This window comes from Falco peregrinus, chromosome 6 (genome assembly GCF_023634155.1).
Source record: "Falco peregrinus isolate bFalPer1 chromosome 6, bFalPer1.pri, whole genome shotgun sequence".
Classification (NCBI taxonomy): Eukaryota; Metazoa; Chordata; class Aves; order Falconiformes; family Falconidae; genus Falco; species Falco peregrinus.
Window position 1 is genome coordinate 81,820,964 of NC_073726.1, and position 23,214 is coordinate 81,844,177.

Below are 23,214 nucleotides of genomic sequence, written 5' to 3' on the forward strand. Positions count from 1 at the left end.
ATTGAGAATCTAAACACATCTTGTTTCAGCCTTTTTCCACCATTAACAATGGGATGGACATTCTGTAATTCAAAATTTGTAAAATTAACAACAGTCTTGTGGAAAACTGTAACTGAAAGGTTTATATTGTAATTAGCACTAGGAATTAAGCGCTATCCACAATTCAAAAGCATGCATTCTGACCAATTGTGTTACAATGCATGAAATCATTGAGGGATGCTGTATTAATAATGAAAGGGTAAAATATATAACAGGTATATTGTAATTTGAAACAAATAGATTAAAACCAGCTACTCTTGCGAGCTGCCAGGGATAGAAGTACCTATCCAAAAACCTAAGTGCTGCACCTAACAGGTTCTGAGAAGCAGAAAAAAGCTGAAATTTTAAGAAAAGCAGCGCTGCCTAGTCAAGATTTATACACATGACAGCATGATCATTTCAGCTCCATATGACAAAGCTGAAGCCATTTGCGTTTTGCTGAAGAAATCCACAGAGCTTTGCTTACAAGGGTCGCTGAAACAGCCTGCCCCTCTTCCCGGGGTACAAAGAGCACACGGAAAAATTGTACAGCTACTTGTGAGGGGCAGAAAGTGGCCGGGGAAAAAGCCACCCGCAGAAACGCCCCCCCCAACCCCGCAGCCCTGGGCAGGCCCGGCAGCAGGTACGGACACCAAACCGGCGGGCCCAGCGCGATCCCCGCACGGCCCCCGCCCCTCCCCGCCCCGCTCTGAGGGCGGTGCCTTTCCGGCTGCGGTTCCGCCCCGCCCCGGGCGCGCCAGTCAGCTCCGCGCCGCGCCGAGCCGTGCCGTGCCGTGCCGCGTCTCCCCGCTCCCCTCCTCCTCGAGGGCGGGGAGCTGCTGCGATTCGACTTCCCGCCTGGCTTGGCCCGAGCCGGCTGCCGTCCTGCCGGGGGGCGGGTCGTGGGGGGAGACTGCGCGCGGCAGGGCTGGAAGATGGCGCCCGTTAGCGGGGCGGCGCGGCTCGGAGCGGGTTATTGGGCCGCGCTGGGCCGGCGCTGCGGAAGGGCTCCGCTCGCACCTGCCTTCGGGGCGGCCCCTTATTCCTCCGTGCCTGCGGTGAGCAGCGGGGAAGGCCAGCAGAGGGAAGGTGAGAGCGGCCCGGCCGACTGTGGCGGCGGCAGGGGTGCAGCCGTCCGGGGGCGGGGGGCTCGGGCTGGCGGGGCGCTGAGGGCGGGCGGGGAGCTGAGGCCCGTGGCCCGACATCCTTCCCGGCTGCAGGCGGCCTTGAAAAAGTCGGATTTCTTTGCAAGTATTTGCTGAAGAGCTTTTGGTTTGTTTGCATTTTTAAATTTTGTGGTAAAAGTTACAGATTTTTTTCTTTACTTTTGCTGTGGTAAAGGCAGCACAAATACTGTGAGTAGTCTGAAGAAAGAAGTGAACAAACGGGTGTTTGCTAGACAGAATATTTAGGATTACAGCGGTACGGTGGACCTGCAGTGCATCGCCTGGTTTTAGGTATTACGAGTCAGAGTTTCATCGTTTGAGGCAGGCTAAGCATTTGCCGTCGTGTCTGGCCTCAAGCAGAGCTGTTCAGGGTGTTCTGAGTGCAAATGGAAACGGTTGGGCAGGGTTGTACCGATGTTTTTCTGAAGGCAGGGTTGGCGTTTATCATCTGCAGACTCAGGAGCAGGCTGGGTTGCTGAAAAGGCCATTAAGTGATGTCTGATGTTGGAGCCCCTGGCACTGCAGGAGTAAAAGGTTTCCTGACCTGGAATTGTAGATGTTTGTAACAAATTTAATAGGATTGGTATGACTGAAGTGTGTCTGAAAGCACCACAAAAATGGCAAATTAAGGGATAAAAGAATGCTGTGTATTAGTTGTTGCAGAGCCCCATATGCATTGTTCAGTTTGAATTTTTATGTAGCAAGAAGAGGAAGAACAGAGTTTGGATAAAGAAAACAGAAGAACTGCAAAATACATAATTTTTCCAAGGCTTATGTGGGGTAGGGTTGTAAGACAAATTAATGAGGCAGAAAGAACCCAACTTCGCTCTTAAATCCCATTCAGTGTTTTTTTGCTAATTATATTCTGTATTGTAATATGGCAACAATTAAAAGCAAGCAAAAAAAACCCCAAGCTCAAACTAGATGCTTGAAAATAAATGTTACTGTATTCACTTTCATTTATCTGACTTTTATAAAGGCCGTGTTGTTTTGATGTTGTTTATTGGAGACAGAGCGTGGCTTGAAAGTATTTAGAGTTTGAGGAGGGAGACAGGGTGTCTTGAAAGTATTTAAACTTTGAGGAGGAGGAGGAGGAAACAAAACCAAGAAAATGAAGATCTCACTTTAGATTGAAAATCAAGCGGTAATTGCTATCTTCATGCATCCCCACGAGTCTCTCATCACAGCTCCAACTGAAGTTAGGTGGCTAAAAATTTGAGCCAAATGGTGTCTCAGGCCTGCTGGAAGGGAGTAAACTCTTTCACTGTGGTGCATCTTGTCTGGGACTGCTCAATAAGCCAGATGAACATGGTAAAATGGCAGAAAACAAACCCATTGGTTTGTTCCCCAGCTCAAGAAGAAAAACAGTTTGATGTGCTTAACTCTTTAGACAGATGTTAGATGAGCTTGAGTGGCACGGAAGAGGGTGTGAAGATGAGCTGTCAGAAGGAAGGGATGGAACCATGGGATTCTCCTTTTGGTAATAGTGAATTGTTAGATTTAGCTGTCTTGTGCTGCTGGTAGAAAGTGATTTGTGACAACAGCCATGTGGGAAGGAGGAAAGGAAGCACAGTTATGAAAGCAAAAGTGTACTTTCTCCCATCTCGTTTTTTCTTTTCTCCTGCATCAAGCTGGAATAAATGATGCTAGCAAAATGCATTTAGGCATGTAACCACTAAATTATTGTTAACATGTTTCTAGGATAGACCCAGACGGAATGGCTTCCAAGCTTTTTTTAATCTTAAATTCCAAAAAATAAGCAAGCAATCTGCAGTATGAGTATCTGATCTTCCCCTTCTTCCATGTAAAGACTGGGAAGTATTAGTGTATATTGTGTTTATAAAAGAAAAAAAAAAACCAAAATTTTGCTGCTTCCCCCCACAACCCATATAATAGTTTTTACTGATTTTTTTTTTTTTTTTTTTTTCTTTCAGCTTCCACAAGGAGAAGAGGCAGGACACAACAGTTTGTAAGATCAGTAAGTACTGAAATTATTTGTGGTTAACTTAGGTGTTTGAAAAAGTTTTCTAAGTTATATGGCTTAACATTTTGTACAGGAACCCCTTCTGCAGTCAAAACCTGGTGAAACATTTCACTGTAACTATTCTAGAACCCAGACCTAACTTTTTTCAGTCTCCCAGATGTTTTCAGTGTGTTCTCAAAAAGGCAAAAGCATTAACGATAACAAGCTAACAGTTAGCTTGTATTGACACTGTGTATTGCAGGTCTTAAAAGTAATGTAAAGTTCATTTAAAAAACAGATAGACATTTTAATGTTGTTTTCAGTATGAGTTTACAGGATCTGTAGTGATTTCTTTCTGGCATAATAAAAAGCTGTGATATTGTGCGTAAGTGAAATTGTTCATGCACAGTGGAATTTAAAGTGATACCTGAACATTTAATCACCGAGTATTTTCTTATTTATCCCACACATAAATTTCAAAAGCAGTACATCAGATGTTACGATTTTTAAAGGCAAATAGTAAAAGTGGACCTGGCATGTATTACATTTTTGTTTAACTTCCACTGTTAACTGGTGATATAATGATATACCAAAGCAGTGAGACCAACTGACTGCATATATTTGTTTTTTACCATTATAAAGTAAAAACTAAGGTTTTTTGGGAAAAAAACAGTGATTTGATTATTTTTTTGAAAGAGCATTTGACTGAAATCTTGGTCAGTTATTATGGAGGATATAAGCTATTTCTGCAATGTAGCAATGCATCATTCCTGTACTGGGATTTTTATAGCAAGTAATTTTGGAGTTATTAATATTTTTTTTTTAATATTAACTTGTTCAGACTTTCAGAATTCCAGAATTTTAAAACTCATTTAGGCACTTTAGGAAACAGAATTTGCAATTAAATACTAGTTTGATTCTTCCCTCTGCCCCCCCCTCCCCCCGCTGATCTATCATAATGCAGGAAATGGTGAGTTCTTTCTAAGCATTTCTGAAATAAAATGCAGTTGAAGATTGGGAAAGGCCTGTAACCTGAGTTTGAGAGGATATCTTTTAAAAATTCTGTTACAAAAGAGCACTAACTTTCAATGTAAAGGTGTCTGGAAATTTCTAGCTGTGAGAATTTATTCCTGAAATAACTGTTGTGTGTTTTGCTCCTGCTTTGTCTCACCAAACAGTGTATCTTCCATCAAACTTTTTATACTTTTCAATTTATTAGGGTATACCTCCCAGAACTGAGAGGATGGCTGTTGATCAGGACTGGAGCAGTGTTTATCCGACAGCAGCAGTGTTTAAACCTGCCTCTGTGCCTCTCCCAGTTCGAATGGGTTACCCAGTGAAGGGAGGAGTACCTCCACCAAAGGAAGGCAACTTAGAACTTATGAAGGTAAGACACGTGCCATTGGTGTGTGGTAACTTTAAAAGTCATTATTCACTAAGGCTGCACTGCTTTGATTGGAATATTTGTATTGGATACAGTTTTCTATTATTAAATAGGGTAATACTCCATGAAATGGTAACAAATACAAATATAAGTAACAAATGAACCAAAGCAGGAGATGTTTTTAGAATTGTCATGACTATGACTTTTGTAATGGGGCTAACTTAAGTCTTTTGCTAAATCAGACTTGAGAAGAGTCTTCTTATCTTAATATTTTATTAAGCGTATTGTACTACCTTAACAAATGTTAAAAATGTAGTCAGTTTTCAGTAATTCCCTTTTATTTATGAACAGACAGAAAGCTATTATTTTGGTAACTCTTAATGTGTCTGTTTCAGATTCCCAATTTTTTGCATCTTACTCCTCCTGCAATTAAGAAACACTGTGCAGCTCTTAAAGGTGAGGGGGGGTTATTCTCTTTTGTCGGGTTTTTTCTTTTTTCTGTTTTTAAATAAAACATCTCTCTTGAAGTTTTAAGACAATGCACAATGTATCTGTGTGATGAAGTAGAAGGTGAGGCACAGTCCACCTGTGAAGCTGGTTATTTGTCAGGCTTTGGCTAGTATTGTATGCTTTCTTACTGCTGCTAGTGTCGTACGGGTGGTAGGCTGATATGTCTTGGGGGATTTTCAGCACACCAGTAAGACTTTTACCTTTCAATTAGGCTCTGCTTATACTGGAGAATTTATAGTTTAGCATCTTAAGGAAGATGAGTGATGAATGTGACTCAGTTCTCAGAAGATTATCTGTGATTAAACCAGGGTTCAATCAGTAAAATGCTATTAATAAATGAAACCTGTGAGAGCAAGGTCTGCTGGGGAGACACAGCAAGCAAATAAGGAGAACCTAGAGGTTAGCCATCAAAGAGTGGAGGCAGAAGGAGTCAGGGAGGAGATGGAATTATAGAATCTTTTAGGTTGGAAAAGACTCTTAAGATCATCAAGTCCAGCAGTTAACCTAACACTAAGTTCACCACTAAATCATGTCCCTAAGCGCCGCATTTACACATCTTTTGAATACCTACCTCCAGGGATGGTGACTCAACCACTTCTCTGGGCAGCCTGTTGCAGTGCTTGACAACCCTTTTGGTGAAGAAACTTTTCCTAATATTCTATCTAAACCTCCCCTGGTGCAACTTGAGGCCGTTTCCTTTCCTCCTAATCACTTGCTACTTGGGAACAGAGATCAACACCCACTTTGTTACAGTCTGGGGTAGTTGTAGAGGGTATTAAGGTCTCCCCTCAACCTGCCTGATAAGAGGCCTGTGTTGAGTTGCCTGTATACAAATGCATGCAACATGGGAAACAGGAGGAATTTCAAAGTCTGAGGAGTCGCAGACATGCAGATTGAAAGCTTATATGATTGAGGTACAGGCAAGGATGTTGTGGAGGAGCTGACCTGTAGCCAGAAGAAGAGCTCAGATACAGAGCTTTGCAATGAGATGTGTAGCAAGCTGGTTAAGAACTTGAGAGCTGGGATCAGAGGAAAAGCCAAAAAGGATCTTTTTGTGGGCATCTGCCACAGACTGCATATTTGAGAAGGGGAAGTGGATGAACAGCTCAAAAAAGCCTCACAACTGCAAGCTTTGGTTTTCATGGGGACTGCAGTTATCTCAACATCTATTGGAAGCATAGCAGGATGTGATGGAAGCAATTTAGGAGATTTCTGGAGTGTGTTGCAGGTAATTTCTTGATGGAAATGTTGTACAGACTGTCTGTAGGAAGGTGCTATGTTGCACCTGTTACTCGCAAGTGTGGAAGGACTGGTTGGAGATGTCAAGTTTGCCAGCAGCCTTGGTTATGAAAAGATTGTGGCGTTTAAGATCTTCAGAGAAATGAGGAAGGCAATTTCTCAATGCAGATGATTGATGAGTTGACTAGAGGACTTTCTCTGTTGGATTTGTTGTTCAGAAACAAGGAAGAGTTGGTCAAGTATGTGAAGGTTAGCGGCATCCTTGGTAACAGTGGTGATGAAACTGGTGTTCTAATATCTTGAGAGAAGTGAGCGAGACAGACAGTGGAACTGCAGTCTGGACTTTAGGAGAGTGGTTTTGGTTTTTTCAGGAATCTGCTTGGCAGATCTCATGGGGGAGTCTCCTAAGGAGTGAAGTGGCCTGTGAGAGCTGGTGGATGTTTAAATTCAACCTCCTCAAAAGAACAAGAATGATCCATTGCAGTGTGCAGAAAGTTGAACAGGTGTGGCAGAAGGACAGCATGGGTGTGCAGGGAACTCCTGAGTGACCAGAGATGCAAAAAGAAAGTACACAGTAGGTCGAAGCAGGTTAAGACTATGCAGGAGGAACAGGAAATTTTTGCCTGACCATCTTCAAGAAGGGCAAAAAAGAAGATGCAGGGAACTGCAGGTCAGTCAGCCTCACAGCATTCTCTGGAAGATTCTGAAGCAAACCTTCCTGGAAGGCATTTCCAAGCATGTGAACACATGCTTTATAACAGCCTGGATAATGGTAGAGAGCACAACCTCAGCAAGTCTTCAGATTATATTGAACTGGGGGGGAACAAGTGATACACTGGAGAGCAGAACTGCCATTCAGAGGGCAGGGGAAAAAATCTGCTGCAAGGACCCTCATGAAGTTAAAAAAAGGCAACTGCAAAGTCGTGCATCTGGGATGGAATAACCCATGCAGTAGTACAAGCATGCGTGTGGCAGGGGGGCAAACGGCTAGGAAGAAGCTTTGAAGAAAAGGCCACGTGGAGCCTGGTGGGCATTTGAAAGTTGAACATAAGTCAGCAGTGTGCCCTTGTGGCAAGGAAGGCTACCTGCACACTGGGTTGCATTAACGAGTTTAGCAACCACATTCAGGAAGTTAATTATTTTCTCTCTATTGTGTATTGCATCCATTTCTGGGGTCCCCAGTACAAGAAAGATGTGGACCTGTCACATGAGAACTACACAGATAGGAGAGGTGTTCCAGCCCTCTGGTTGTGAAGAAAGGCTGGGAAAATTGAGGTTGTTTAGCTTGGAGAAGAGAAGGCTTCCGGGACATCTTACTGTTGCCTTTCAGTATATAAAGAGGGCTTATTGGAAGGACGAGGAGAGACTTTTTTACCAAGGCCTGTAGTGACAGGTCAAGGGGCAATGGTTTCAAACTGAAAGAGGGTAGATACTTAGATTGAACACAAGGAATAAGTTTTTTGCGATGAGGGTGGTGAGACACTGGAAGAGCTTGCCCCAGAGAAGCTGTGGATGCCCCATCATGAAAGTATTCAAGGTCAGGTTGGATGGGGCTTTGAGCAGTTTGATCTAGTGAAAGATGTCCCTGTCCCTGACGTGGTGTTTGGAGTAGCTGATCTTTGAAGGTCCCTTCCAACCCAAACCATTCAGTGATTCTACTTGGAAGTTGTGAGATGGCATCTGGAGTACTGTATCTTGTTTTTGGGGAACCCAGTACAAAGAAACACGTTGAAATATGTAGCAAGTCTAGTAGAGATCCTGCTGTTACCTAAATGAGGATGGTTTCTATAAATTGTACTTTAAAAAATATATATTGCAATAAATTTGAAAAAAAAAAACCCAACAAAACAACAGATACTACTTTGAATGTTTTCTCTTTATTATACAGATTTCTGCACTGAATGGCCGAGTGCTTTGGACAGTGATGAGAAATGTGAACAGCATTTTCCTATTGAAATTGAAACGGTAGATTATGTTTCTTCAGGGACATCTATTCGTAATCCCAAAGCAAGAGTGGTGATTTTAAGAGTAAGTAGTATTTTTGTAAACAACCTTTGTTTCAAAAACCCAAATACTTGGCTTTCTCGACAAAACGTGTGCAAGTATGACATGTTGCAAGGAAATGAGAGGGGAATGGTATACTGAATGTCTGAATAAAAAGCAGTGGATTTCCTTAAATATATTACAGCATGTTAGAACGGAGGTTGTAATGTTACTAGCTTAATAGCTATCCTTTTAATACTTGATAAAAGGTGGATGTAACTATCTTTAAATATTTGCAGGGTGTAGAGATTGGATTTATACCAGTAATTAAAGGTGTTTTCTCTTGTACTTGAAGGTAAAACTTTCTAACCTGAATTTGGATGACCATGCCAAGAAGAAGCTCATTAAACTTGTAGGAGAGCGGTACTGTAAGGATACAGATACACTCACAATTACAACAGACAGGTACAGTTACAAGATGGCTGGGTGCCTTCCAGTGATATTACTGGAAGTTATTGCCTTGGTGACTTACTATATTGTTAAGGCTAAAATATGACTTAAGAATACCAGTACTCCTGTTATTAACTGTTAAAATTGTAATGGACAAAACATATAAGGTCAAAAACCTAATACCTGTTAAATATTGTTGATTATTGAAGCTCTGTATTTAGAAGTCTCAAATGTTATTTTAAAGTAGTTCTCATGTTTCCCAACAGAACCCATGGGTTCTGTTAGTTTTAAGAATGTTCTGAAGAGTTTCAGGGAAGAAAAATGGCATTGGTAACCAGACATTTCTCAGTGTTTTGATTTTCTAGATATAAACAAATCACTGTATTTATTTATAGTTATGTTCAGAAGACTGCATTGGAGAAACCTGTTTTCTGTGTTGGATTCTGAAATGTTTTAAGAGAATACTTACGTATTCCTCGATTCATGATAAATTTTAATTCACAGCTGCTTTCAGCAGTAGGAAAAACATTATTGCCAGTCTTTTCTGTTCACATGTTTTCATTAGAATTATTTTTCCCCTCTTAAATTTCCTGTTCTTTCATATGATGTACTGGTTTATTTTACATAAAATAAATACAGAATTAATAAAATTGTGCATATCTTTTTCGATTAGACTGGGAAATCTGTGTAGTTTACTGGGACCACTTGTGCTATCAATAGTTTAATTTCCCTAGCAGGACTTTTTGGCTGAAGCATTAGGATAGCTGAAAGGAGCTTACCCTCTAGAGCATCTGTGAATGGTCTTATGCTGTGTTGCAGAAGAAACTCTTAAATGTGCCTCTTGGTATTTAACTTTATTTTTAGTAAATTCTAAGGCCCAAGCTCTGAGGAGTATCCATTTCTTGGAGTATCCATTTCTTTAATATGGGATTTTTCCAGGCTGGTATTTTGATTAGTTTTAAAATGAGACTCTTTGACTATGCAAGAAATAAAAGTCAAAAGCTTGAGTCCTTTTTAAAGTTTATTTGTAGAACAGCCATAGTTCATAGGCATTCAGATGAGTGATTTTTTTAGTGTCTCAGATGTAGTCTTGCACGATTCAGTTTGTTCCACATCAGGAAGCAGGGTGAAGGAGCCTGCAGGAAGAGGTGAGTGGGAGAAAGAGACAGGAAGGTGTGGTTGATCAGCATGAGGAAGAGATTAATGCCATTAAATTCTCAGCAGAAGGTTTTCATGACTAGTTTTAAGAAAAAGAACTGGTTTTGCAGGACTGTGTCTTATCCCAACAAATCTTACTGGTGATCCTGTTCTGACTTACAGCTACATTGACTTAAACTTTTCTTCTGAAATCATTGGCTAGCTCTCCTGTTCTGAACTGCTATTTCATGGCTATTTTCACCAGTCATCCTCCTCCCTTCAAGTCTTGGGGGAGAAAATAAATTAGGTTTTAAACAAGTTCAGACTTAATGTTTTGGCTTAGAGGGCAAAGAAGTTTTTAATGTTTCCTGAAGATCTGTAAATTCTTGCATTTTGTACATTTTCCTGCTGATTTGCAGATGCTCATTCGTCTGTGTTCTTAATACTCATGCCTTCATGATGATGTATTTTATTATGTGTAATTCAGAAATGCATGTGAATCAAACACACATTTTCCTAAGATTCGTTACATTACAAATCAGAAAATGCTGATGGCGAGTTTAACATTTTGTTCAAAAGTATATTACAGTGGCTTGATTTCAAAAAGACTAGCTTTGTTTATGAATTTTCAGGTGTCCACTAAGAAGACAGAACTATGATTATGGCATACACCTCCTCACAGTTTTGTACCATGAATCTTGGGTAAGCAATTGTGAATAACCTGTGTTCCTTAACATGTGTGTGGTTTCTAATGAGCTCTCTCATAATTTATAGAAAGTTCCATGACTGTGTGCAGCTTGAAGTAAATTATCTTAGATTCTTTTCCTCATCCACCTCACTTTTCTTGATAATTTCATCTAAGTTGCTTATGTTTGAATCTCAATTTCCTAGTCAAATTAGAGTGCATTTCTTTAACTTCACAAGTGCTGTTCTGTTGTTTGAATATAGAGTTTTCCTCTTTTCAGAAGTTCTCTAGTTTTTGACCTTAGTAATGAGATTTTTTCCCAATACTTTTTCTCACAACAAGCCCAAAACTGACCCTCAGCCTAGCAGAAAACACGTTCATTCTCAGAATTCCTGAATGTGGCAGTGCTAGGTTAATGGTTTGACTGGTTGATCTTAAAGATCTTTTCCTACTTAGACAATTTTATGATTCTACCTTAAGTTTGGCAGCATGCTGGGCTTCCTATGCACAATATTCAAATATGAATTGAGTGCATCCAGAGGAATGGTGTATTCTGTGATTAACATCAGTTACTTATGCATCCTTAACAATAACCACATTTAAAGAAAAAAACTGTTCCAAAAAAGCAGGGGTGTGTGTTACTGTCTTTTAAGTTGTGAAAACTAAGATACAGTACAGTATTTTGCCTGATTCCACACTCTTATATGTTACTTAGAATCTGTATTTTCTTGTACTCTTCCTGGGCTCCAGTAAACCATGGCTGTAATTTGGAAATATTCTGCTGCTTAAATGCTTTCACAAATTTTGCCTCAAAATGGATGGTGTGAGGTCTTAGGCTGCTTTTCTGAGCTCCCTTTTGCTCAGGAAAGGAACATCCTCCCCATCTTCTGTTAGTTTTAGGGCTTCATTGCGTCAGAGTTAGTGTCCTGAAAAATGTGTAAAGTTACTGTAACTCTTCAGATAAATGTTTCTGCCAAAGCAAGTGTAATGTAAACTTTTCTGTAATGATTCAGGATGTGGCATATTTGAAAATTTTCCCAGTAGGTCGTTTTGTGAATGGTTATACATGTGAAATATCCCAGATGAATGTATTAGAGATACTACTCCAATTTATTGATAATTTACTACAATTGTTTAGTCCTGTAAATATAGTAAGGTATCTTTAGACCACAAATCTTTCTTTTACAGTGAATTCTTCAGACTTCTCTTCTCTATTTTTGTGGTTAATTGTGTTGGTTATAAGTATTGCCTTCAACAATTTTACAAGTGTTTTTACAGAAAACAAGTTAGCAATCTGAAATGAAGTTATTGTTGAAACCCCATACTTATGTTTTGGATATCTTAACTTTGTTTAAATGTAGTATGTTTTTAGTTATATTGTTTGAGACAGACAGTGAAAGCCTTCATCATCGGTGTATTTCCATAAATGTAGTCATTTAAAGAAATAGTAGCTGATTAGCTACCAAAATTCATAGTTACTGTTTTCAGTTGTTCTCTAGTATTTAAATTAAATCTCTATATTTAGCATTTTAATGAATTTCAGTATTCTTGATTTTGATCATTGCATTGATGACATAAACATAAGGAGGGCGAGATGTATTTCCCTTTCATTGGAAGTTGCCTTGGAGGAGGTGTTTTGTGATTGTAGAGTGCATCAAATTAAATTCAGATATGTCTTAAAAGATACATTTACTTTAGATTTCAAGTGCTTTGTACACATGGATATTTTTCTCCCCAACAGCATTACATTGCATTACAGATCTTAAATTAATGACCGATCAGCTTCCAGTATTAAGCAATGACAAGAGCACTAGACACTGCTTGCTTTATTAATTCCAAGTGAATGCTGCATCTGTCCTGTGCTCTAGCATTACTTAGTGATGGAAGACAGGGCTATACGATATTGCTGTGTGAGTGTTCAGTGTGTATTGAATATGCACAAGTCTCTTTCCCTTTTATTACCTTTCAACTTCCATGTTAATATTTGATGAGTTCATCAGTCAGTTGTAATTGTCTTTGATTTCCATGAAGAATTAATGGTCTCCTGAGACATGTTTTTTCATTTTGTGGTATGTTTTGTTTTGTGATTGGTTTGTTTTTTCCCATGGTCAGTGGTAATGTCTTTTAATAACTTGCTGAAAGATAGTTTGGATGTATTTTGTAAACGATAAGCAAACAATGTATGGTTTATTTTCATTTGTATGAACTTTAATATTGGAGGGGGATGGGCAGGAACAGGCCTTCCATGTAGAGAGTAACATCAATCCTGTTTACAGAACTAATTGAATGATTGGGTGACTTTTCCAATGGAGTAGTGCCACACTGTGTTCTAATGTATGTGCATGATGGAATTCAATAAATGAGGGCAGTGTTCCACTTTTGCTAAGTGAAGGGAAAGCTGGCTACATGTAAATTTTGCCCTCAGTCCTGAAAACTCTGCCTTCTGTCTCTCTAAATATGGCATAACTCTAATTTATGTTAATCACTGCATTACTGAATTTTGTGAACCCACAAGCATGTGAATATATAAAGGGGAAGATTGTATGCAGATATACATCAGGAAATGTAATTTCAAGTGTAATTATATTTTAATTGTCAGTGATGTGTAATTAGTTTGTAACTGTAAGAAAGTAGAGCATCCAAGTAGTTTATGAAACCTTTTTAAAAAAATGACAGTTCTTTGTGGTTTTGTAGTGAACTATGAGCTGTGAAGCTCCATTGTGTAGACATGCATTTTCAGCAGAACATTACTCTTGAATGAGCATGAAGAGGGTAATTCTGGCTCCTCTGGCTCTTTGTAGGCATGCTTAGAAGACAAAATTTATCGCTGTTTCAACAGCAGTCTCTGTATTACAGATTTTCTTGTATGCTTTTCTAGTCTTGGCATCCATAAAACCCCAGGGCATCCACAATTTAGTAATTCTACTGCTATTGCAATTAGAGGGCTCAGGTGGAATTAATTTACAAGAATTCTTTTTGTAATGGAGTTACAATTGAAATACACAACAAGTGTGTGCAGAGAAAATATAAAGGAAAGAGGGGGGGGAATTACCTACAGTTGGTACAGGTATAGCTCTGCCTCAAGGCTCTGAATATGTGGTTAACAATGGATTTTTCTTGGATTGCAACGTGGGGAAGAGAGTTTGTTTGCATTTAGATAAATGAATAAAAGGTTGTCCAGATCAAACTTGGCAAACTCATTTCTGAAAGGTACCATGGTGAAAGTGAGGGAAGCATGTTGCTAGGTTAATGCACTGGCTAGCATTTTTATCTACTCTGACCTGCTAGCAGTGAATGGATCATGCAAGAAGACAGACTAGCCAAATTGTGAAAGGCTTTGAAGATATGTTGGAGGATTGAACCTGGTGTAGAGAAGCTTTCAGAGAAGTTCAGGTGTTTTTTATGATCATGTGTGTAAGAGCTCCCTTTTGTTGAATGCATGGGGAAATGAAGAAAAAGGGAAGGAACTGAAGGAACAAATTTATGTAATTTTTTTGTGTGTGTAGTGGGGGAAGCAGTAAATGAATAAATGTTTTGGTTTGGGTTTGTGAGTGTTAGAGGAGGAAGCAGAGTTTCCGCACTGTGGGAGGGAGGGACAGGGGAAAAGAGTTGTCAAGCTGTTGATAGACAGTCAGAATAAAGAGCTGAAGTGAAGAAAATGACAGAGGTGGCAGGAGCGTGAAAAGTTAAATTAATGACTTGGGAAAGGAGAAAGTAGCTGAAGCTATTTGATTACTTACAGAAGTGGGATACTACGGGATAGGCTTTTGGGCTACATAACCCCTACAAATTGGTAGTTAAAATAGTATTACATTTGAAACGATACTGTCTTTCCTGTCTTCTCATGTTCACGTAGAAATGTCGTTGGTGGACTTGACCATGCAAAATTCTGCAAAAGCTGAGGGCACTCAGAACCTTTCAGTACTGTGTTAGAATTTACCAAAATACAGTACAGTGTTACCAGTTGGTATTTGATCTGTATTTAAAGAAAAAAAAAAAAACCACCTTTATTCTGAAGAAAGAAATGTGATTATTTTCTTTTGTCCTCTGGAATGCATTCCTGTAGCAGATAATGTTACCCTTGCTTTTGGAAAAGAGAATCTATAGTTCTTGTTGTTTTCTGGCAGAAAAAAACCAAACCTTGCTTGTTTGTTTTGATAGAGGAGGAAAAACGTTAATTCATCCTGTGGTTCTTGATCCATCCTCTGTTATCACAGGCTCAAATGAGGTATACTACTGTAAAGCAGAACAGTTATGGGAAGCTGTTCAGAATACTGGCAGCATACTGGTGGACTGATAATAGTTGCTTGGTAAGACAGTATGCTGTTTCTTGAGATAGATTTGAACAGTGGGGAGCAGTGTTAATTAGGGGTCTACGTATTGTGGTCTTGGTTCAACCTATTTGAACTACAGGTTGGGTAATGAGGCAGCCTAAATCTAATGGAGAATTTGATTTAGTTAGTCTTTGTTATTTAACAGAGATGCATAAGAAGCAAGAAGTGTACTTTAAAAACCCAGACTGATGCATTTGGCACTTTAATTTTGATAAAAGCAGACAGATGTCAGGTCTCTTCGTTCAGTTATCTTTAAAACATTCAGTTTTTAACTTGAGAATACTCGTTTATTCTCTTATTTTAAAATACTTGGAGATCTTTTACTTCCTGTTTAATAGTTTTAAGGTTGTCAATCAAATATTTGTGTTTTATTAGCTTTTAGAATGGATTCAGCAGATACCTGACTTGCACCATCTAGTAAGAATTGAACTGAACTTCCTTGAACTTCAGTGCTGTAACATCTCTCTAAACCTGAATGCATTTTTGTGGTACTGTTTTTTAAAGAGTAAGAGTTTGCTGCCCTCAAGTGGTTAAAACTATCATAAACCCATTTATTCACACGGCTCAGATTAATAGTTTATCACTGAAAAGTAAAGTTCTGTTATGAGTTGAAAGCAGGAAGGAGAAACAAGTGGAAGAGAAAGTTAATTTTCCAGTAAGGAAAAACATTCAAAGTCATCCTAAAGGGGAGGAATCCGAAAAAGATAGAATGAGAAAATAACTTACAGTTGTTTTAAACCAGTCAAGACTACAAAAGGTGCAACAGTTTTAATTGCTCCAATTCCACTTGATTTTCAATGTACACAAAGGCAAGATGATGGAGAGTGGAGGATGTCATTCTGTATGACACAGTTGAGATCTTGAAAGATGAGTGAAAAGGTGTCCTTTGCATTTTCTGTTCTCCAGTGTATTTCTTAAAGTAAAAGGTCTAATCTGACATACTAAGAATAACAGTAGAGTTAATGCTTTACACAATTTTGAACTTTCTCTTGCTTTTTCTAGTAGTGTAGTTCAGGAGTCTGATAAAAAAAGATTCAAGACTTAAAAATAACAGTAGGGAAGAAGGAATATAGAGGTAGGGGTAAGTGGTAATTGGCTACTAAATATGTGCAGTAATAGCCAAAAGGTCTTCTAGGTGCCTCTCCTTACATTGTGCTTGCACTTTAGATGTTAATAGTACTTGAAAGGACAGGGCAGTAGAAGCAGAGAGGTGAGAGAAGTAAAAAACTGAAGAATGGACAGACAGTGACAGAGGCTTAACTAAAACTTATCTATGAACCCCAAAGCTGTGGTCTGAATGCATTTGAGGAAAGTATCCCACATTGCTTTTGCATTCCTTTTTAAGTAGAACATTAAACAGCAAGGCACTGGTGGGGTGGGGAGTCTGTGTGCCTGCAGCTGAAGGAATATTTTTACATCACCATTGGTGGTAATCCTGAAGTCAGTTGTATAGCTTTTCTCTGGACTTCAGTTAGCACTTAAATTGTATTGTGGTTTTTTTCATCTACAATCGTTTTAAGCCGTTACAAGTAAGCATACTTTTCATCACTTCAGGTCGTGCCAGTAGAACTTAGTTACAGAATTTTGCAGTTGTCGTAGTAAGAGTTTACCTTGTAATTCAACCTAAAATATATGAAAGGATATATATTCTGAAACCAAACAGGTCTCTGGATACTTCCATTTTGAAAGTATACTTTATGTTTTGGACACTCAGGATGTTAAGGCACATGGGTTGTAGGCTTAAAATGGGAGGTGGAGGGAGATGCTTAAGTCTTGCTGAAGCTGTCTCCCTGGGCAGAAGAAAATTCAGGATTCATTTTGCTGAAAAAGGAGGACCGTAGTGTAGTGGCTAGAGCATGTAATTGGGAGAGATATTTAAAGCTCTGGGCACCACTTAGTATAACTGAAGACTGCTTAGTGTAAATCTCCTGACTTTGAGATCTTAGAATAATGAAGTGTGATATGACTGTGCCCTCCATACAATAGTGTTCTTTCTCAGTATGTCATTATATATGGTTTAAGTAATGCAAACTGAGGCAGAAGTAAGGGTGGTCTCTGAATGTTGTAATATATACTTTGTTTTGAAGTATGTATTGCGTTTCATTGTGCACTCACCAGTGCTCAAAATCTTAACAGCTTGAAAGAGTTTTCATCATTAATATGAGTCAGAAAAGATAAGTCTAAGTGGCATAGTAGATGTTAAATTTAATAACTTTCTCTGAAGGTCTGAATGCAAACATTTAAAATCAAAGGGAAGAATTTTGCTGACAGGAAATGTGTATTGTAGTGAACGAAGGTTAAATATCTTTGTACCTCTTGCTTGGAACCACAAAGGTTGAATATTCAAGCAAAAGATTTAATTAAAAATTGTCTTTATACTATTTCAGACTGTGGCATGCTTTTTGTAATACCTTGTTTTTAAGCCCTTTGTTTCTAGTTGCTGGAGTAACAAGGCTCCTTTTTGATGCATAAATACATATTTTTACATCTGTTTAATTTTACATCGAAATATTGGAGTGAAATGAAATCTTGTGGGGCATAGATATTAACAAAATTAACAGAAAATCATGAAATATTTGGACCCTTAATATCACTTATCTTTCCTGATAAGATCAGAATCTTACCTGATTGGCATTCAGAAAACAAACTGCATTAGGTAAATACCTTACAAATGACCTTTGCAGAAGCCTGGATTTTCCAGAAAATACGTGCAGCTGCTTCAGCCCAGAGAAATTAGGTAGTGTCCTCATTTTTGAAAGAGGCAATCTAGATGATGGTGACTGCTAAGGACTCTTAGTTGCAGGGCCGGAGATTAAGCTTGTGAGTATCTTTTGCATCCAATATTATTTTTTGAGGCAAAGGTCTCTTCTTTCTTCTCTGCTAGTTCTCCTTTTCTGTTTTACATTTGTACCTTACTGGAAAAGTTTAGTCTTCCCGGTCTTTCTCCTCATTTTCTGTTATGCTCTAGAGTCTTATCTGCCCTGTGCCATTGCTGTGTCCTAGAATAACTTTTTGCTTATTCAGAAGAATGTATTTTAACCTATTCTGCATCACCAAGCAATTAAAAATCTTGTATCCAATCTCATCAGATACAAATATGTTTTGCCTCTGTACAAATTTATGTTGATACTTCTTTTTAAGTTGCTAACTAAATAGTAAAGTTCAAAAGTGTAATACATTTAGAGAGGTAAGTATGTTGTTGTTTTGGCAGCTCCTTTTTGGATTGAAGATACCAAATAATTTGGAAAATGTTAGCATAGCTGTCATTTATTACATGAAAATCTGTAATTATTGTACCACACAGAGTATCTTTAATTTCAGTGCAGTACTAATAAATGGGGATATTTATTCCAGGCTATACAGAGTTTGACTTGCAACTTAAAAAACTCGCCTTCTCCTTCAAAAAACTCCCACTAAAATACTTGGTCTTTGCTAAAGAGCATTAATTTTTTAACTGTTCAAACCACCGACAAGAAAGTTGACTAACATGAGTGATGTTTTTAATTGCCTTGAAGATTTCTGTGTGCCACTTACAAATCTTAGTTAAAATGTTTTCCCCAAAAGAAACACCAGAGAACTGACAAATCTAATCCTTTTCCATATTGCTGTGACCGCAAAATTATGAAAGTTAAACTGGCAGAAAAATGAAGAAAAATGGTGAAAAGCTTGTTCAGGTGACCAGAAATGCTTTCTGTTCTTCTATACTTAAAGGTGCAATATAAGTTGAAGCTTTTTGTTAATGACATTTATGTCAAAAGCAATTTCACTGGCCAGAGTACTATTTTACTATTTATACTGGGTTAGCATTTTAATTAAGCGCTCTAAAGGCTTGTAAACGTTCCAAAATACTGGCTTAAACTGTAGCATAAAAGATTTGCTTAGAAAAAAAATCGTATTCATTTTTAACACCAAAAAAAAATATATTTCTTTATATTTGCTTTAGGAAGTGTAAAAAATAAAAATCACTCCTCTGTGGCTCTTTAGTAATAGGTTTAGATCCTTTGACTGTATGAACAGTTGTTTTCTGGTGTTGGGTTTTTGGTTGGCTTTTTTTTTCTTTTTGCGGTTCTTACTGGAAGCTTTGGTAAGAGAAATAGTTGGAATTATCAGCAGAGTACATCTTCAGCCAGGCTGGTTAATACTCAGATTGTGTCTTATGTATGATAGAATGAAGTAATTGTTTTTAGTGAATTCATTGAAGAAATATATTTTGAATATTTTGATTTTTTACATCATTCACTAAGTGGGGATTATAGAAAAATGTTACACACTGCCACAATTTTATTCAAGTTTTCACAATTTTATTGTTATTTGTAGGACTCTTACTGCAGTGTTTACTTTAAGTTTGCAGGGGACAAAAATAATCAACTAAAAAAAATCTTTGATTAAGACCTCATTTTTGAAGTTTCCCTCATTGTGTCATAGTTTTCTTCTCACTTTAAACTAAGACTACAACACTTGTAACGTTTTCGCTATTCAGACTTCGTGGCTGCTTGTGAACCTAGGGTACTTTTTCAAATGAATATATAATTACAGATTCACTTTCGCAGTAAAAACTGGTTGGAAAGGTATTTACTTTTCACTCAATACAGTCAGTTTGCAAAAATCTGGTTTCTGTTCAGTTTCCTGTTTGTGATGTATGTCTGGACCTGTGTACAGTAGGATAACTTTTCATTCTGAGGCACGGCCACCAACATTGCAGCGATAGATACTGGCTTCTTGTAGCAGTGCTGAGTAATGGATTTTGCAGTCTCCTCCTTCTGTCAAATCCCTTCCTGCCTCTCTACCCCCAGAAGTAAAATTTCATTTTAAAATCCATTTTGACACACCATTCTGCTGGGAAGGATTCCAAGAAAGAAATACCTAACAGTTTCTTTGGCCTCCTTAAAATCTTGCTCTGTATAGCTCAAAAGAAATAGGGAAATCTTAATCTGTTTATCAGTATACATCTCCAAAATCCTGTAAGTTAATGTGTGCAGAGAAGAATTTTCCTGAAGAGATAAATGTAATAACTGTCATTAGTTCTTCTTGTCTCTGCTATAACTTAAATGAGCTTAAAAGCCTCACAGTGATCTTTTGTTTGAACTTTAAATGTTACTTTGATCCAGGGAATGACCAAGGGCAAAACCCATATTCCCTTACACTTGAGAAACCCTATCCCTGTGAGAGAAGCTTTTTCTTTAGAGTTCTTTTGGTGTTTAGGAAAAAAATGTTTTGGACAGCCATTATACAGATAAGCAAAAGTTACGTAAAATAGGATGATGTACATTAATTTTAAACTATGTAAATGTCCACAGTGAATTGTCATATTTTTCAAACATACTTTACCTGCTTGTCCTCTACTGTTTTAGCAATAAAGGTTATGGTCTGTCATCCTTGTCCCACCCCACCTGCCCCTGAAACTGAATGAGGTTCTTTTACTTCCGTGTTGTGTTGTGTCCAGGTTTTAATGTCAGTCATATGAGCCCTTTAGCAGTGTTAATCACTGTTTCTGACTAAACATTTGGACTCAGAGATTTAAAAGGCAAGAGATTCCATTTACCGGGTGTAGGATGCAGCATTTGTTAAAGTACTTTTACATTCAGATAGATGGACCCAAGCACACAGGGATTGGGGTGGGGGGAATCTTGGGTTTTAATTAAAGGTTATTAAATATTGTGGTTTGACTGCAGCAACCTTTTAGACTAGTGGGCAGAATGTTTTAAAATAAATGAAAAAACAATATTACCCCTGCTCCCTCCGCCCCAAACAAAACCAAACAGGCAAAACAAAAACACCAACAGAAAACCCAACCCTCTCATGATTGCCAGGTTTTTTTTGGATTCTGCATAGCATAGCTAAAATTTGCTGAAGAGCTCTTTCTGGCAAGGGATTAAAAAAAAAAAATCAAAACCCCCCATATGTTATAAATGCTTTACTATAAAGTTTCTTTGAACTTACTCCCAGACAAATACAAGTTTTATTTAGACATTTCTACAACAGTTGTAAATAAATCAATAAAAAAAAACCAAACACCAAAAATAGACCAAAAATGCTTCAAATTGTTATTCTTACACAGTTGAAATAATACAAGGACACTGTATTGTTTTCATCAGTAAAGTACTAAATAATTATAAATCTATTGTAGTTTGTATATTTATTTGCATGTTTGTTTGTGTGTAAAACCACAGCTATATCTACAAAGCATATGTATTTACCAGAGTGCAATAAAAATTACATCTATAAAAATACCAGGTTATAACATTTAAAATATCCCTTAAACAGTCTGTGAAGCTAGAGGAAGGCCTGCTGAATCAGGGAAATGTTCAAAGAGAAAATTTATAAACAACTGCACAAGCCAAGTATTTACAGGCACTGGGATGATGTCTTCTGTCTGTGTTCAACTTCTGATGCTATCTAATCCTGCAACGCTAATTAGGTAAAAATTAGCACCTTATGGATAGAGATTCTTTTGAGGAGCAATTTGTTTTGCAGGAAGAGGGAATGGATTAATTGATGGTGCTTTTCCTTATGAGTCACACAACATTTCCCAAATGGTGAAGGATTGTTGTCTCTCATAGGTTACTTGGTATAAGCTGTCTCACTTTGTGTCTTTCAGCCAATGTAAACATACCAAAATCATATGCTAGGGGCATAATAGCTAGGTCACTACTTCCAAAGCTTGAGCATTTAGGGTTATTTAAAATGACTACTTTTACAAGGCTTTTTGTTATTCATTGTGTCTAGTCTATAAGCTTTTTTCCCATTCTGATTTGCTAGTTATATCTGCCAGATACCTAAAGAACTTGATAAGTGGGAGGGAGGAAACTCATTCTGCACAGAAAATGTATGGCGTACAGGCACCTCTTGAACTCTGAGGCTTGAGTTACAAGCCTTGTACTTTAGAGGAGGGGAAATATCTTCCACAATGATTGTAATTGTTAAAGTTAATTGGTATGGGAGACAAGTTTCTTCATATTACTGTAGTTTTGTTTCAGTCTTGAGCAGTTTTGCAGACTATGTATGTTTTCTTTCAGAAAACTGAGATATGGGAGAGCGAGAAGACTGAGGAAGATATGGAAGAATATGTATGGGAAAACAGCTGTTCTCAGAAAAATGCCTTGGATACACTACTTCGAATAAAAGCCTCGGAGAATGACGGTAACGTAACTGAGGAAGAGCTGCTTGCATCTGAAGTGGTTAAGAATTACAGAAACTCTGTAACTGCACTTAAAAATGAAGAAACAGAAGATAACATGTCTCAGTATAAGGAATCCGTGAAGAAACTATTGAATATACAAGCATTACCATGAGAGCAGGCTCTGCAGGTACACCCAATTATTATGGAAATATGAAACTACTGTGTTAATATTTCTGTATGATACGGATGTATAATTATTCAGAACCTTAACCTAAAGTATGAAACTTGATGATGACTTAATTTCAATAGCAATCAGATTTTTGTTTACCTCTGGATTTTCTTGTAAACATAATTTCCCTGTCCATTAATACTGTTCTTTGAATAAAGTATGTTTTGAGTCATACGAGTGACTTGAACATTCTATTCTGTGCTTTCTTAGCTTGGGAGATCCTGGTTCAGTCCTCTGCTTAATCACATTCTGACTTCTCACACAACTTCTTTCAGCATATAATTTAGAGCAACAGTGTCAAAACCAATGAAATTACTTAAGCTCCCAGTTGTGTTAATTAAGGGCCTGAATGGCAAGCGCTCTAAAGTTTCTTAATGCTTTTCAGATGTCACTTGGATTTTTCTCTATATGAACTCTGTGTGTAAAATGAAGTAAATGTTGCTTAAGTAGTTTAACTTTTAGATAAGTGTTGAAGCACACTGAACAGTATGAGACTCTCCCAGTTGTCATCATGAGGCCTAACAAATACCCTAAGTAAAAATACCTGTCTCTAAAATGGTGGAATAAAATAAGGTAGAAAGTGGGATGGTAGTGGGAAGGTGAACTAGCAGTTATTGACAGGGTACTAAAGTACATGGGAAAGGAGGAACAATGAGAGTTGCTGAAAGTGAGAGCTGGTGAGCAGTGAGACACATACATAGCTTAAATAAGAATGGACTGAGTCTTGGTACCATGAGGCCTGCTGAGTGTTCTCTTGAATGTACTCCGGCTTTTCAAGTTAGAAAAAAAAGTATTTGTAGCATCCAGTTTACTGCTGTGAAGCTCAGAGAAAGGAGTTAAATGGATGTTTACCTTATATTTTGTAATTTGTATTTGAAAGGAATTGATTTAAAACACTGGAATTGCACACAACTTTTATTGCCCTCTCGTGGTTTAAGAAAAACCCCCAACCTTTAAATATTATCTTGAAAGGACATAAATAGCTATTCTTGCTTT

At 38.0% G+C, this 23,214-nt stretch overlaps 1 protein-coding gene across 1 annotated transcript; it reads left to right on the forward strand.

The window, feature by feature from the left end:
* Positions 1–919: 919 nt before the first annotated feature.
* On the forward strand, positions 920–22,392 carry MRPS35 (mitochondrial ribosomal protein S35). Its single transcript, XM_055808210.1, has 8 exons — positions 920–1,107; positions 3,119–3,162; positions 4,367–4,534; positions 4,927–4,987; positions 8,169–8,308; positions 8,619–8,728; positions 10,483–10,552; positions 21,886–22,392. The coding sequence occupies exons 1-8, from the start codon at positions 954–956 to the stop codon at positions 22,159–22,161; spliced, it is 1,023 nt and encodes a 340-aa protein (XP_055664185.1). The 5' UTR covers positions 920–953; the 3' UTR covers positions 22,162–22,392.
* The last annotated feature ends 822 nt before the right edge of the window (positions 22,393–23,214 follow it).